Source organism: Polypterus senegalus, chromosome 13 (genome assembly GCF_016835505.1).
Source record: "Polypterus senegalus isolate Bchr_013 chromosome 13, ASM1683550v1, whole genome shotgun sequence".
NCBI lineage: Eukaryota > Metazoa > Chordata > Cladistia > Polypteriformes > Polypteridae > Polypterus > Polypterus senegalus.
In genome coordinates this window covers 28965948-28980904 of record NC_053166.1, presented here as the reverse complement: position 1 = coordinate 28980904, position 14957 = coordinate 28965948, and the positions used below count along the sequence as shown (strand labels likewise).

The window sequence follows — 14957 nt, the reverse complement described above, 5'->3', positions numbered from 1 at the left end:
TCATACGAGTTATTTCTAACACCAGTTGATTAATTAAAAGTCAGGTTAATAGCAGGAATTTCTACAAAATAGAGAAGCGACAAGACTTTTGTCAGGGACTGTAAAGCAAATGAATGCTGCTTTCAGAAATAAAACACTTTCTGCTCATACTATTTCTGGGTAAGGTAAGCAATCTCTCATTCTGCAGCATGCACTGCAAAAATGTTTAAGTGGCTTTTAACATTTGAATGTAAGCAAATGCTGAAACAAAATTACGTTTCTGTTGTAGTGTTTGAGACCCATTTTAATGAAAAGCATCTTTCTAATTTCAGTTCAATTAACATATATACATTTCTCTGACCGAAACAAGGTTAATCCGATGTATCTCAATATATAAGACCTTGCTTTAACAATATTTTGGCATTTACAAATATCACCAAAACAGTCAAAGGACTTAATTACACAGAAGACGGGGACGACAGTACTGCCAAGTAATTTTTAATTTATTCTGACATGCTAAAAGGGAATAAATTACAGTTATAGTATGTCCAGCAAATAAAATAGACTCAGCTGGGTCAGAGAAGGAATAATAGGGAAGCCAGTCAAGTCAGCCCACAAGGTGCTGGTCTTAACTAATTGTGGCTAAAGCCTATATGACATAAGGCAAATTAACTTCTTTCATCATGTGATAATTTTTCAAAGAAAATAAAAAAGCATTCAAACCACTTTCTTGAAGATTTAAAAAAAAAAAAATCAAACTTGCACCACCATTGCAAACAGTAGCTTCATATTTCTCTGCCAAAGAGACAGTCCTGAAGATACGTTGTAAGGACCTGTTTCATTGCAGAAGAACCAACATAAAAACACCCAATTCCCCAAGAGGAAAAAATACAAAATAAACAATATTTAATAAAAAACACAATTTTCTGTAAATCTAAAAGCACACCTGTAAAGAAATGACTTAAGTAAATTTGTTTTGGATATTTACTGTAAAATAAAAAAAACAAAAAAAAAACACAAAAACAAAATGGAAGGGAAGATTTCTCTTTACATTTCCATACAATGTGGTAATCACAGCAGTAAAATTGGTCTATTTTTGCTTAACAGAAAGGGTAGTTTGTTTACTTCACTCAATTAACATGTAAACAAATCATGTTAACAATGGTCAAGGGGGAGAACTCCAGATTATGGATTTATACAATTACATCGTCTAAGCAATTTACTTACAGGTTCAGTCAGGAATACCTAATCTGTCATGAATATGCTTTTCTTTAAATTCTGTATACCAAGTACAATATAGTTAATGCAGCGATCTAAGAGAAATCTAGTAGTCACTAGCATTTTTTTTTTTTTAGTTTTACTTCTTCACATTAGACGCTCTTTCTAGCACAAGTCAGCAGGCAGAGTCTTATTTACCACTTCTGAAAAAAAATTTTAAAAAGCGTCCCAACATTTGCTAACTAATAAATCCATTAACTGACGATGCAAACCTTACTTGAATTGAACACTTTTTACTCATTCCAAATGGAAAGCTAAATAGGAGATTGTTATGTAAAGTAAAACGGTGCTTCCAAAATCTTCCCTCCTCCCCAACTGTAAGGATGACTGATATACAATTCGGAAAACATGCCCCTCTGTCCATCAGGAATAGCTCAGTGTGGGGCACTTCTGAGGAGATGGGTGGTGTTATGGATAGGGTGGCATCCAAGCAGTTCAATCCAGAAACAGGAAATCAAGGAAAATTGGCATATGCACAATTACCTTCTCTGTGAGCCCACCGTTTGTACAGTTCTCCATTCAAGGAGCTGCTAAGGAAACTGGAAATGTCTTTAGATTTAGGACACGGCAAAAGGCTACAGCTTCAAGGCTCCATAACAACTGCCAGCTTTTTCTTTGTGTACACTGTATATAATATGTACATAGCTATATATAGATACACACCAGGAATATCTATATATACTGATTACATATATAATATGAAACAAAAGTCTGTGTTTTCATTTTTTACTACAGCAAAAAAATGGTTGCCCACATCGCCTGGCAATTCTTGTGATACAATCCTAGATTCCGGGGAGTAATCAGAAGGCAAATCTTGCTATGACCATTCTGCACTGCTTCATCATGTGGTCTTAATGCTCAGAAACCTGCAAAAAACAGAAAAGAAATAGTTAACATACAATTGAGCCTTGGTAAGAGGTTTCCTACAAACCAAAAATAATCTATTTACTACTGACACATCCAATGAGATGGGCAAAATTTTAATTTATATAACAAGGCATAGAGAAGCACTGGTGTGATTATATGAATGTGTGATTTTCTGAATTTTAAAATGTTAGTTAGGGTTAGTAATTCTAAGCAAATGCATGCAGACCTTTATTCAAGTCTGAAGAATGTGTACCTACTAGGGGTATCAACAACAGTGCAATTTCAGTAAGTATCAATTTTGACATTTTAGAAGTGCTTTTCAACTCTATCATGGTACTAATTCTGCAACCTGCATTACAAATGCACTTCTTACTTGCCATTGCCACAGTTGCAGCCCTGTTTCCAACTATTTCCAGCTATTAATGTGTAAACTTCAGTAACCTCTGAGCCTTCACTAGCACGCTTGACTGACAGAAAAGCCGGAAAACCACAAAACATGCAAAACTATATAATAGATTTGCTGTTGCACAAAACCAATAAAAGGGCCTAAAACAATCAATTTAGTTCAACACTTAAAGGTAGTAATGGTCATCTAATGGGTTAACCCAGCTCTGGAAGTCAATAAATTGAGGCATCTTCTTACTAAATAACAAACATTAATAAGTATAAACCTGTAAACCTGTTCATTTAAAGTAGGAATGTGAAGTTCAAAACATTATTTAAAAATGTAAGCATATGTTATATTTAATGCATTAATACAAGTGTCTACAATTGTTTTTATTTTTTGTTTTTTTTTTTAACTGTGGGCTAGACTTCCTCAGTGCTGTTCACTCAGGGGCATGAGTCTTTAGCACTGGGGCTCCTTCGTTCCCACAGTTTTTAAACTGTTGCTGTCAAGTTTGCTGCCAAAGCACATATAATTTTAAAGCAGCACGTAAAAGTTGTATTTCATCATATTTATATGATGTAAGGCATAAACAGTGGCACAAACCCTATGTGCTCATAAACTTCAAGCTCTCCTTCAGACCATGTACAGTCATATCCACATACATTTGGACAGTGACAATTTTCATAATTTTGGCTCTATACACCACCACAGTGCATTTGAAAGCGAGCAATCATTATGTGATTTAAGTGTAGACTTTGAGCTTTAGGCCTACCAAAAACGTAAGAGCCGTTTAATTCAATTCCAGGGCCTCAACGACATATGGACATCTGACTGCCAAGCTGTTCCACAGACAGGTGGGAGCACTTCCCTCATTTCATAACTATTAAACAAGAAAAAGCTCTGGAATTGATTCCAAGTGTGAAATTTACATCTGGAAGCTGTCACTGTGAACTCTCAAAAGGAGGTCCAAAGAACTGTCCATGAAAGTAAAAACAGGCAATCATTAGGGCTAAGAAAACAAAATAACCCTTCAGAGAGATAGCAGAAGCACAAGGAGTGGTCAAACCAACCACTTGGTACATTCTTAAAAAGGAACATGCTGGAGAACTCGGCAACACCGGAAGGTCTCGAAAAATACAGAACTGTAATGGATGATTACAGAATTCTGTCAATGGTCAAGAACATCTACACAACATTTAGCCAAACCAAGAACACTCTCTGCGAGGTAAACCTATCTATTGAGAGTCTACAATCAAAAGATGACTTCATGAAAGTAAAGGCAGGGTTTAAAACCCATGTGTGCAAACGAAGGGTAAACCTCAAGCACAAGAAGGATAGATTAGACTGACAGAAAACCTTTAAAAGCCTGTCCGGTTGTGGAACTATTTTCTTGGAGAAAGGAAACTAAAACAAATATATACCAGAATGTAATGATGACAAGAGAAAAAATGTCATATTATCCAATGAATACCACATCTGTGAAAGAGGATGGAGGCAGTTTTGCGGGATGACCATGCATTGCTACAAATGGGAGTCACTAATGTTTATTTATGAGAAGACTGTGGCCGAAAGTATCAGGATGAATTCTGAAGCGTACAGGGTTATAGTATCTGCTCATATTCAGCTAAATGCCGATAGGACACTTTACAGTTCAGACAGACAAGCCAAAACATACTGTGAAGTCAACCCAAGTGCTTTTCAAGGCAAAGAAGAGGAAGATTCTTCAACCGCCAAGTCAATCAACTGACCTCAGCCCAATTGGACATGCATTTCACGTGCTGAAGACAAAATTGATGGCAGAAAGTCCCTTGAATAAGCAGCAACTGAAGACAGCTGCAGTAAAAAGACCTGGCAAAGCATCGCTAGAGTGGAAAACCAGCATTTGGAGATGGCCTGGGTTCTAGACTACAGGCAGTCATCGACTGTAAAGGGTTTTCAACCAAATACTGAAAGTGATCATGATGATTGTTAGTCCCAATATTCTTAGGGCCTCAAAAGTATTTGGAAAAACTAAGCAAAAATGTCTTTAATAAAGAGGTCATAAAATGTTTTAGACGCCTCTGAATTAAAGCTAAAAGTCTATATTACAATCACATCTTGCTTGTTTAGTTTCAAATCCATGGTGGAGGTGTACAAAGCCAAAATTATGAAAAATTGTGTCACTGTGCAAATACTTATCTACCCGATTGTATTTAGAACGTCAGGGCTCATTCGCAGTCCAAAAAAGGCATGCCTCGCAGAAGAGCATGTTGACTTGCTAGCTTTAAAAAAAAAAAAAAAAATGAAAGCGATACATTTATACAGACCCTTTAAGTGTGTTAGTGGTCTGTTTGTGTGTTACAGTGGCACTCCAGCCACTGAAATTGGTCGGGTAGAGAACGGGACACCTTGCACTGCTCCAGTGTGGTACTGAGGTGTCACGAATTGCAAGGCTGAACTCGGGTCTGAAAATGGGCGATCTGTTGTGTGTGGGTGCTGCAATCAGTGCATGCCCCCAAGATCTCTCTCTCATATCTTTATACTTGTTTATTTAGGATGTAGGTTGTGTTTGTCATATCTATAACAAAGATCAGCTGATGAATATGTATTGCATAAATACACAACTCTTACTATACAGTGTGCTGACATGGAATGCAATTATACACCATAGCTTCCAAACTGCTACACCTAGGATCACATGGCAGACACCATCTCAATGGTGCTCGAGCATGCCCTGTGATACTAGGGGCTTAGCGGACTATAATACGAATGCCGGCAGAGTGAGCATTGTCAAGCCTGCAGTGCTTAGGGGTCAGAAAATATAAATTTTTTAACCAAATTTGGCTGACTGCTTTACCCAAGGCAACTTACAACAATTGAGACACAATTGGCTACATTTACTTTGTTGTTTCCAACTGGAGCACAGGCAGTTTAAGTAGCTTGCTCTGGGACACACAGTACCAGAAGGGTTGAAACCACTATGTCAGGATTTGATTGACAAAGACTTTACAAAGATGCCAGACACTACAGGCCCTGTAAAGCGTGTACTGCTGTGTGGTCCACACTGCTATTCAGTATTTACTTTGGTAACTGATGCTGCTGTCAGATTCCTCTGCCTTTCCATGAGAAAGAAAAAGCACTGATCACTTTATTACACCTATGGCTCTCAACGTAGATAAATACATTTTAAATAAACTATTATTGTTACATTACTAAGAACATACTTAGTAATACAGTGATCCCTCGCTATATCAACTTTCACGGCTTCACTCCATCGCGGATTTTAAATGTAAGCATATCTAAATATTTCATGGATTTTTCGCTGGTTCGCGGATTTCTGCGGACAATGGGTCTTAATTTATGGTACATGCTTCCCCAGTTGATTTCATACAAGGGACGCTATTGGCGGATGGCTTAGAAGCAACCCAGAGCATGTATTATGTATTAAATAAAACTTTTCAATGATATACGATATGCTTCCCGCACGGTGCTTGATTGTTTGCTTTTCTCTGTCTCTCTCTCTCTCTGCCTGATGGAGGGGGTGTAAGCAGAGGGGCTGTTTGCACAGAGGCTGTTTACCTAGAGGATACGGAGGCTCCTCTAAAAAATGCTGCTTTATCGAGGTGCTTCGGCATACTTAAGCCCAAAAGCAACATATTGATTTTTTGATTGTTTGCTTTTCTCTCGCTTTCTCTCTCTATGACATTCTCTGCTCCTGACATGCATTCTTTGAAGAGGAAGATATGTTTGCATTCTTTTAATTGTGAGAAACAACTGTCATCTCTGTCTTGTCATGGAGCACAGTTTAAACTTTTGACTAAAGGGTGTTATTTCATGTCTAGAGGGCTCTAATGTTAACAGTGTGGGAGAGTTTATAAGGGCTTAAAATGTATAAAAATATCCATACAAACATATGGTTTCTACTTCGCGGATTTTCATCTATCGCAGGGGGTTCTGGAACGCAACCCCCGCGATTGAGGAGGGATTACTGTATATAAGATAGGACTATAATGTTTGCACTTAAATGTATTTGTAGTTACATCTGTATTGGTACATACCTTAAGCAGCACAGATACTGTAAACAAGTGCAATTATTTCATTGCAACTTTTCAGTTTAAGGACTTTTTGTATGTCTATAGTCTGCGTCTGTCATTCATTGGTAATCATTTTAAACTAGAACATCGTTTATTCAGTCTATAGTAATAAGATACACAGTAATAGTAAGTTCTATCCTATGGTAAACAAAGGTTGATTAATACCGTAAATTATCATGATCTTTATGACCATATTGCCAAGCTCTAATGTAGACAAAGAACCAACAAACAAGTCTCCTAAACAGTGTTGATCAACAGTGTTGCAAGATGCATTAAAAAATAAAAGGTAAAATCTCTGCTTCAAACACTGCCTTACGTCATTAATAAAAAAAGACTCCAAAAATACTGCAGTATCATTCTAACTTTCACCTGCTTAATTTTAAATTATATTATAAATAAAATTGATTTTCTCCCCGTTAAGAGTATCATACAGAAACTTTCAGACAGACAGACAGACAAAAACTTTGTTGGTATTTCCAACATAATCTAACTCTGAATATAGGCTAATAAAATTTTACATTTTGTATGTATAAAATATTTAAAAAAAAAGAAAAACAATCCCTCTAAATTTGCCATTTTCATCTTACCTTTCGTTGTGCCTTTTAATCTCAGTATCTCAAAAATACCCATCTACATAATCTACATCACAATTATTGCGCAACACCACCAATTTCAATATTATGTTGAAGATTTTTATGTTTGCCACTCAACTGTTGACCGTATCAAAAATTTGTTCTTTTATCAATGCTCATTTTATGATGAACAAAAAAGTTCATGCTATGTTTCTGTCTAGGGCAAATAAGTGAGCAATTTACCCAATTATGACAAGATCAGTGCTCGAGCTAAAGGAACAAAAGTCTTTTCAGACAGCAGGTGTGAGGCGCTGGACACTTCACAGGGATCCACCAGGAGCACTACTCAGGGAAGAGGAGGGTGTGTGCTGCTAGTCCGTCATTTATCACTCAGCCAATAACTTGTACGTTATTGTGGTATATTTTATGTACTATAATATTCCAATATTACTGAACTGACATTACTATTCTATAAATTGTTCTTTGCTCCAAAACTGTTTCTTTTAATCTTACACTTACTTCCATAACATTTTGTAAGGGTGCAATAAGCCATGACACAAGATGTGCTAAATATTAACATACATCTTCATGCTGCAATGAATAGGTATTAAGTGTCAGATCTACTTTTTAGCTATTTTTACACATTTACAAAACATGCCTAAATATGCTGGTTGAAGTATGTTCACCGAAAAAGCCTGTCAACTAATAAAGTTAATGTGGCCAATTATATTGAGCAGTAACTTATTTTAAAGCTTCAGTCATGTGATAAGTACTCTTTACAATGAAATGAAGATGACGGTGCTAACCTTTCAATTTTATTAACTTTCATACAATAATTATACTGAGAAAATGCAAACACCAGTACAACAGGAGCACTGATTAAAATAAATCAATGGCTTTAGGAACATACATTATATGGAATAAGCCATGAGAAATGGGTTAATGTATGTAGCACTGGTGTAGTTCAATGATGGGACCTGAGAAAGGGGCAGTGACAGATTAAAAACATTGCAAAAACCTGGAAGAGAGGAAAAAATACTCAGCAGACAATATTTTGCACATTATGGCCAAGTCGGACTGATTTTTCATAATCTGATTTTGTTGACAGTGATCAGGAGATCGAGTGAGGAACTGGCATCAGCTGATCGCACATTGTCATTTTTCAAAGTGGAAACCCACAACAAAAGACGAGATGAAGGGCTTTGACACATTACAAATAGAGATGGGATTAGACAGGTGATATAACTTCAGGAAGCATTGGTCCAAATGTGCTTTGTCCCCGTTATGTCACATGATAGGTATGTGCTGCTGCAAAGTTTTATTCACTTCTGTGATAACCAGAAGCAAATCCCAAGGGGTGAGCCAGCTATAACCCCATGTATAAAGTTCAGCCCCTGCTTGACATTTTGGAACCAACATATAAACAATTTTATCAGCCTGGCCAGGATATATCTGTGGATGAATCCATGATAAAATACAGAGAAAACTGCCCCTTGACAAGTCAGGTTGTGCAGGAGCTGCTTCAGGGCTATAAAAATTTGGGTCATGTTGTATACATGGACAATTTTTATACATCACCAGAATTGTTCATGGAGCTACAGAGCAGGAGAATTAGAGCTTGTGGCACAGTGTGGGTGAACAGGAGACACAGGCCTTCACAGTTGAAGCCAGACAGGCTGGAGAGGAAAAGAGGTGACAATCTGGTTTTCATGTAGGCGGAACACTTAGAGGCATGGCACAATGTCAAACGGGTGACTAGTCTCTCTACAGTACACACTAACAATATATGTGAGAAAGTGCAGCAACAGACAATTGAAAAGGAGGCACCAGTGCAACACACATTGTAAGCAGTGCAATGTGGCAATGCATGAACTTGGCTGCTTTGAGCGAGAACACACTTTGCAGGATTTTGCGGTGTAATATATGATATGTATGTGAAATCGTATAGTATGCAGGCTCATACAACATGCAAGGCTGTAACATTTATAAAAAATAAATATTTTTGTTGATTTGATGTGTTAAAAAAAAAAAAAAAAACACACGCACAAAGCAATGGTTTAGGTTTTGGAAAAATATTCAGCCCTGGGAGAAAACAAAAAAAATTAGCCCTAAAAGAGTTAAAACAATTGGACTCAAACATGAAACATTTCTAATCTTCTGTGATATCCTGATCAGAACTAGTAATCTGCCTATTTAAATAGCAGTTATGTTTGACCTATTGTTGATTGCCAAACTACTTATTGCCACTGCCATGAAATGAGTGACTGAGAACCAAATAATTGGTCTGTTACTAACACAGTATCAGAACTCCTTTTTCAGTTTAAACAGTTGCAGATTTCAGCAAGCACTTAAGATGTTGTAAGATACCGAAGGGCGAGAATTTGAACAGTTAGCTTTGTGGGTCCACCACCTGCAGGAAGAAGATGGGCAGAGTGTAATGTGGAACTGGGTGACTGTCAAAGGTAGGTCTTAGACTGGAACACAAACAATCCAGTGAATACACCTCAATCTCACTATAAAGCTTTACTTAAAACATTAAAGATTAATAACATTAATGTAAGAGGCAGTGCCTATTGGTAAATGACCAAACAGCCATGAATTACCAATTTTACAAAAACCTTATTGGCCTGCACCATTTATAGTCACTTCGATATATAAAAAAAAATGTACAATTTCAAGACAAACTATATTCCTAAATCTATAGAATTTTTTAAGAACAAGGTTACTTGTGTAACAGAGCCCAAAGTTATTCGAAATACACAACATTTCTTAGGCTTCAGACTTTATTGAATGTTCCAGGTAGTAGTCAAGATAGTAGGCATAATTCTTGTTTCAGCTCAGTCAAATAACCAGAATTATTCTGTGAGTGCAAGTCATTTCATTTTTTTACAGCATTATGCTCCTTATGGTGGGCTTCTCTAAACCATAATCAGTACTAATTTCATCCTTGACGTCCTATTTCTGCAAATGAATGCATTACCTAAAACTTCACGCTACTGAAGAGTTTTCCTAGAAACTTGGCAATTTTTCAGATTAGCAACAAGCACAGGAATTTTGCCAGGCAATCATTTGTGAAGAAAGCTATCATGCATCAATCTCAACTCGCTCAACACTTAGATAAGAACACAAGACAAACTGCTAATAAAACGAACAATTTAAAATGAAAAATAGGAACGGTACAAGTGGTAAACTAGCAGTGAACCAGGCTTTAGTAACTCTGAATAAAAGGCAATGGAGCTTGACTGCGACAGACAGACAAGCAAGTCTCATCTCTACCTGCCTCCAAGAGATATGGTGCAACATGGATAGGACTTACTTGTGCTACTCCCTAACAGATTTTCTAAGTAGTGACTAAAAGTGTGCAATGTGTCTACAGTAACATCTTAATTGTTGTTTTAACTATGTGTGAGCCGATATTATTGAATATATCATTAGCTTTGCAAAAAAGTCAAAAAACACGTTGAGTGTATACATTTACTGTCTCGTGTAACCTTACAAGACAGACAACTGTGCATCTGCAAAGCAAGCGCATTGATGTGCATAGTGAACATATTTGCTGCCTAAACATCACTGAGCAAACAGTGCCAAGGGATACAAAAAGCCTCGCAATCTACGTCAGATTTAATTGCAAGACATAGATCATCATCACTGTTGTGCAGGTGGGCTGGCTTTGAAAAAACTGATGATGCTCAAAAGACGGCAATCTACAAACCAAACAGAAAATCAGTTGCCATTAAAGACAGCTCAACAGCAAACTTAATTTACCATCAGCAAACTAACCATTGCACAGAATAAGAATACGAAAAGCTTCAGGCCTCAGTTCTCCATGACAGGTCTAAATCAAGATACATGCAGAAAAACACTCAGCAAACTTAAAAGGAATCACACTGCAAAATAGTGAAAGAGACTTCCTTGTTTTGGACATATGCTTGCATCTTTGTGCAATAAATGACAGAATTTATGTACAAATGCTACTATAGCTTTTATCCTGTGTAGTATTTGAAATAACTTTGGATGTTTACACTACAGTATACTGTAAGATTTTTATTCTTGCTTGTATGCTGCACAATTGACCTTACAGCAGAGCAGCTTATGTTTATCCAGACAGAAATGTTCAAGCCCTGTAGTTCAATTATGATTAATAAATTATGTGGATTCATATGTTTAAATTAAGGGTATCTGCTTAATACTCATAATAGTTTTCTTGGTCTTAGTGCATGTTGTGCAAATCCTATAGGTCACTTTGAAACGATTTACTCAAACTTGCTGTTTGATCTCAGCAATACTTTCACTGGTGATTTTAACGTTTGTGTTATTTAGATTCAGTTTTAAGTAAATAAGAAATTTTCTTTCACTGTTTCCATTAATCTCAGTAGTAAGCTGCAATTAATAAGCAAGACTTTTATAAACATGTTTTAAAGAATGCAAAATATTGTTCATCATTGTCCAAGTCCCAGAAAATATCAAGATGCAAATGTGTAAATATGAAAAAAAAAAATTCTACAGAATAAAGCACTTAAGTCACTGTTACAACACTCTGGTTAGAAGCATGCTCTTCCGTCAGTAAATGAAGAGAATCCTTCACCTTTTCAAGACAAACATGACCTTCAAAGTCGTGCTAACAAGCTTCGTTTTTTCCAACAAAGAAAAAAAAACAGGTATGAGAGAAAGGAACATTTTAATTCAGAACATTGCTTGTTTTATTGTACTCCAACTATAATGACCCTATAAATTACAAAAAGATTGAGGCTGTACTAAAGCAACTTGTGGATCTAACACTGTGCAGTCAGTTTTATAAAATGCAATAGCTCTGACTGAAAACTGAAATCAGCAACTTCACCAGTGAACAAATGGGGTGTTTGCATAATTTTAAAAAACAAATATGAAAATAATTCTTATAATACAATTAATAGAAACAAGTATGCAAACAACCTCAAAGCAATTGTCTACATCCAGCCCAAAGAACCACCTGTTGTGAAGTCAATATAAATAAGCAACAAGAACAAGGAATGTCAAGGAAAAGGCAACCTGCACAACCCTGGTTACGCCGCAAAAGGTCAAGTGAACAGAACATCCTTGACATCCAGTTTCTCTCTGAACGCGCAGATATCCATAAGACTAACACCAGTGAAATGCTGCTTACATTCTGATAGAATTATCTTATAAAGCTCCTACGTTTCATACTGAAAAACAAAAAGCAAAAAACACTCATATTTGGAAAGATGACATCCCTGAAGCATGACACTGAAGAAAGGTTTTATCATAATTATTGTTAGGATTACTATACCTGGCTACTATGGTTCAATTGACCGAAGTATCACAGGTAAGCAAAACAACTGCTTTAAGTTTTACATTTTCCACTAAGAGATGGCTCTAATCAAGAGATGAGATGTTAAATTTGTCTCAAGATTGTGGAATCACCTTACCTACAAGTATTCAAATGATCAATTACCTATAAATAAAGAGGGAAAACTGCAAAGTTTCTACTGATTATCAAGTTGGTTCCAGTTCTCTGAAAAGTGTTTTGCCTTAAAAATTTGTTCTGATATTGCTTTTTAGGTCTGTCTTTCAAGATGAAAAGGTCCAATTCCAAATTCAGTTTATTTATAAGTACTAGCCAACCCGCGGCGTACCATACACCGCATAATCAGGCCAATTTTTTAATGATTAAGCACATGGAGAAAATTAACATTTAAAAAATCGGTAATGTAATAAGTCAGCAAGAAAAGCAACATTGTAACAATGCACGGAATGAACCAACACACAATCGTCCATGACTGAAAACTGGCGGACCCTCATCGTGCCTTCTCCTGCCGAGGGATGCGAGTGCACTGCGCTCAGGCGTGGAGTGTGGAACGGCAGGAGAGGAGAAGGACGTCCACTCAGCTCCCTCCGTCATACTAGTCTGCCGATTTCTCGTTCAGTATGCACTGCCTGCTCATATGCCCACCTCCAACTTGTCACTGGAGTCACCGTCGTTTTTACACAGTCCAGATGCATCTGTAACTCACGTAGACGTTTCATTGTTCAGTGCAGTTTTGGCTGCTTTTCTATATATAATCCACCAAGACACCCGACCACGGTAGTCGCGAGGTGGCAGGGGGGTGTGCACAAAGGGTAGGGACGCAACCAGTGAGAGCACATGAGTCGCACTTAGTGGAAATTCCACGGTTTGCAGCCCGAATGGGGTTCAATGGCTTACCCACTCCTCTTTGTGCCTGGTAGACACACGCTCAATCTCATGCATAATTATTAATTGAATGCTAAACACTTCTGGAAAGACACGGTTGTCTAAAACGGGTTGGTGTGAGAATACAACAGTAAGTGGATGAAAAGATGGAACTCTGGAGAGAGCAAAATACAACACAATAGTGAAGCCGCAGCATAACAAACGTTGCATTATTATTTATTGATGGTTGAACACTTCTGGAAAGACACAGTAGTCTAAAAAGGGAGGGTTTGAGGATATAACAGAAAGTGAATGAAAAGATGGAACTCTGGAGAGAGCAACATATAATTGTCCGTGAGTGAAGACGACGCATGTTTGTCGCAGATGCGAATTGCTATATGTAGCGTGTAAAACAGTTTGTTATGGTGCACATGGTCGTGCGTCGTAACCGAAAACTCGGTTTTTAAAGACTGCTTACTTCATTGTGTTTTAACCTCAGTTGGAAAGGATTGTTTTACGGATCCCATGGGATACCCCTCAAAAACCGTTTTACACGCTACGTATGGTGACTCACCTCCGCGAGAAACATGCCTCTATGAACAGTCAACGTGGCTCGGAGGTGCCAGGAGTTGGTGGCCGTGGCTCCTTCCTGCGTGCGCCATAGGTGTCTTAGTGAATTTTGTTTATTTTATATATATATATATATATATATATATATATATATATATATATATATATATATATATATATATATATATATATATATATATATATATATATATATAAAATCATACTTCGATACTGAATGGCCAGTAAGGTCACATTGTCCTGGATGAAATACCCTGTAAGGTACACTCACTTTAAACTAACTATAAGTGCAATAACAGAAGCACTCCAGCACAGCAGTGACGATAACGGTTTCCTAGACTTCAACGCATCTCCCATCTACCTGCCACCAAGCCCTTTAATATAATCATTTTGACTAACAGTCAGATTTCATAGCTACCCTATTAGGTTTCTCCAATTAACCAAACATTTGCAGAAAATATTTTAAAACCAATATTTGCAATTTTGTTTATTACAAACAGTTTGATACAATTCCAGTTGTTACCAAATACTTACTGATAATGCATTTCATCAACAGATACCAAAATAACCGGTAAATAACCCAATTTAAGATCATTACTACTGGTTTAGAATTAGTCTTCAGATGCTGGCAGGTTCCCCACCACCAAAAAGGTAAAAATGCTTAAACAAAACTAAAGAAATGCATTAAAATTGTAAACATTTGTCTAAGTCATAATCAAATATTTGTCACATGGAACAAGCACTCACATTTAAATGACTAGAAAGTGAACTGAACATTTTAATTCGTTTTTCATGCACATGTTAAAATGCAAACAATGGCACAAACACACAAACACACCTTTAGTTATCAACTTCCATTATAATGCATATTAAACTCGAACTAATTTGAAAATGAAATGGAAAGGACATGGAAAAGCCAGGAGCAAAACGAGAACAATTGCTTAAAGAAAATTTCCTCTCTCTTTAGTCAGGTTGTGCATTACTAAAAATAGAAACAGGACTTTTAATTAATCAGTAACATACAAACCCAAAGTTAGTTTTTG

The 14957-nt window shown here is 36.8% G+C and overlaps 1 protein-coding gene across 3 annotated transcripts in view; it reads right to left on the bottom strand.

The window, feature by feature from the left end:
* Positions 1-265: 265 nt before the first annotated feature.
* The window catches only part of csnk1a1 (casein kinase 1, alpha 1), a 61499-nt gene continuing 46807 nt past the window's right edge, over positions 266-14957 (bottom strand). For all 3 annotated transcript variants that reach the window (XM_039775144.1, XM_039775142.1, XM_039775145.1), the window contains one exon: positions 266-2123. In XM_039775144.1, coding sequence (XP_039631078.1) covers positions 2116-2123 — 8 coding nt within the window. In that variant the 3' untranslated portion in view covers positions 266-2115. The remainder of the gene's footprint in view (positions 2124-14957) is intronic.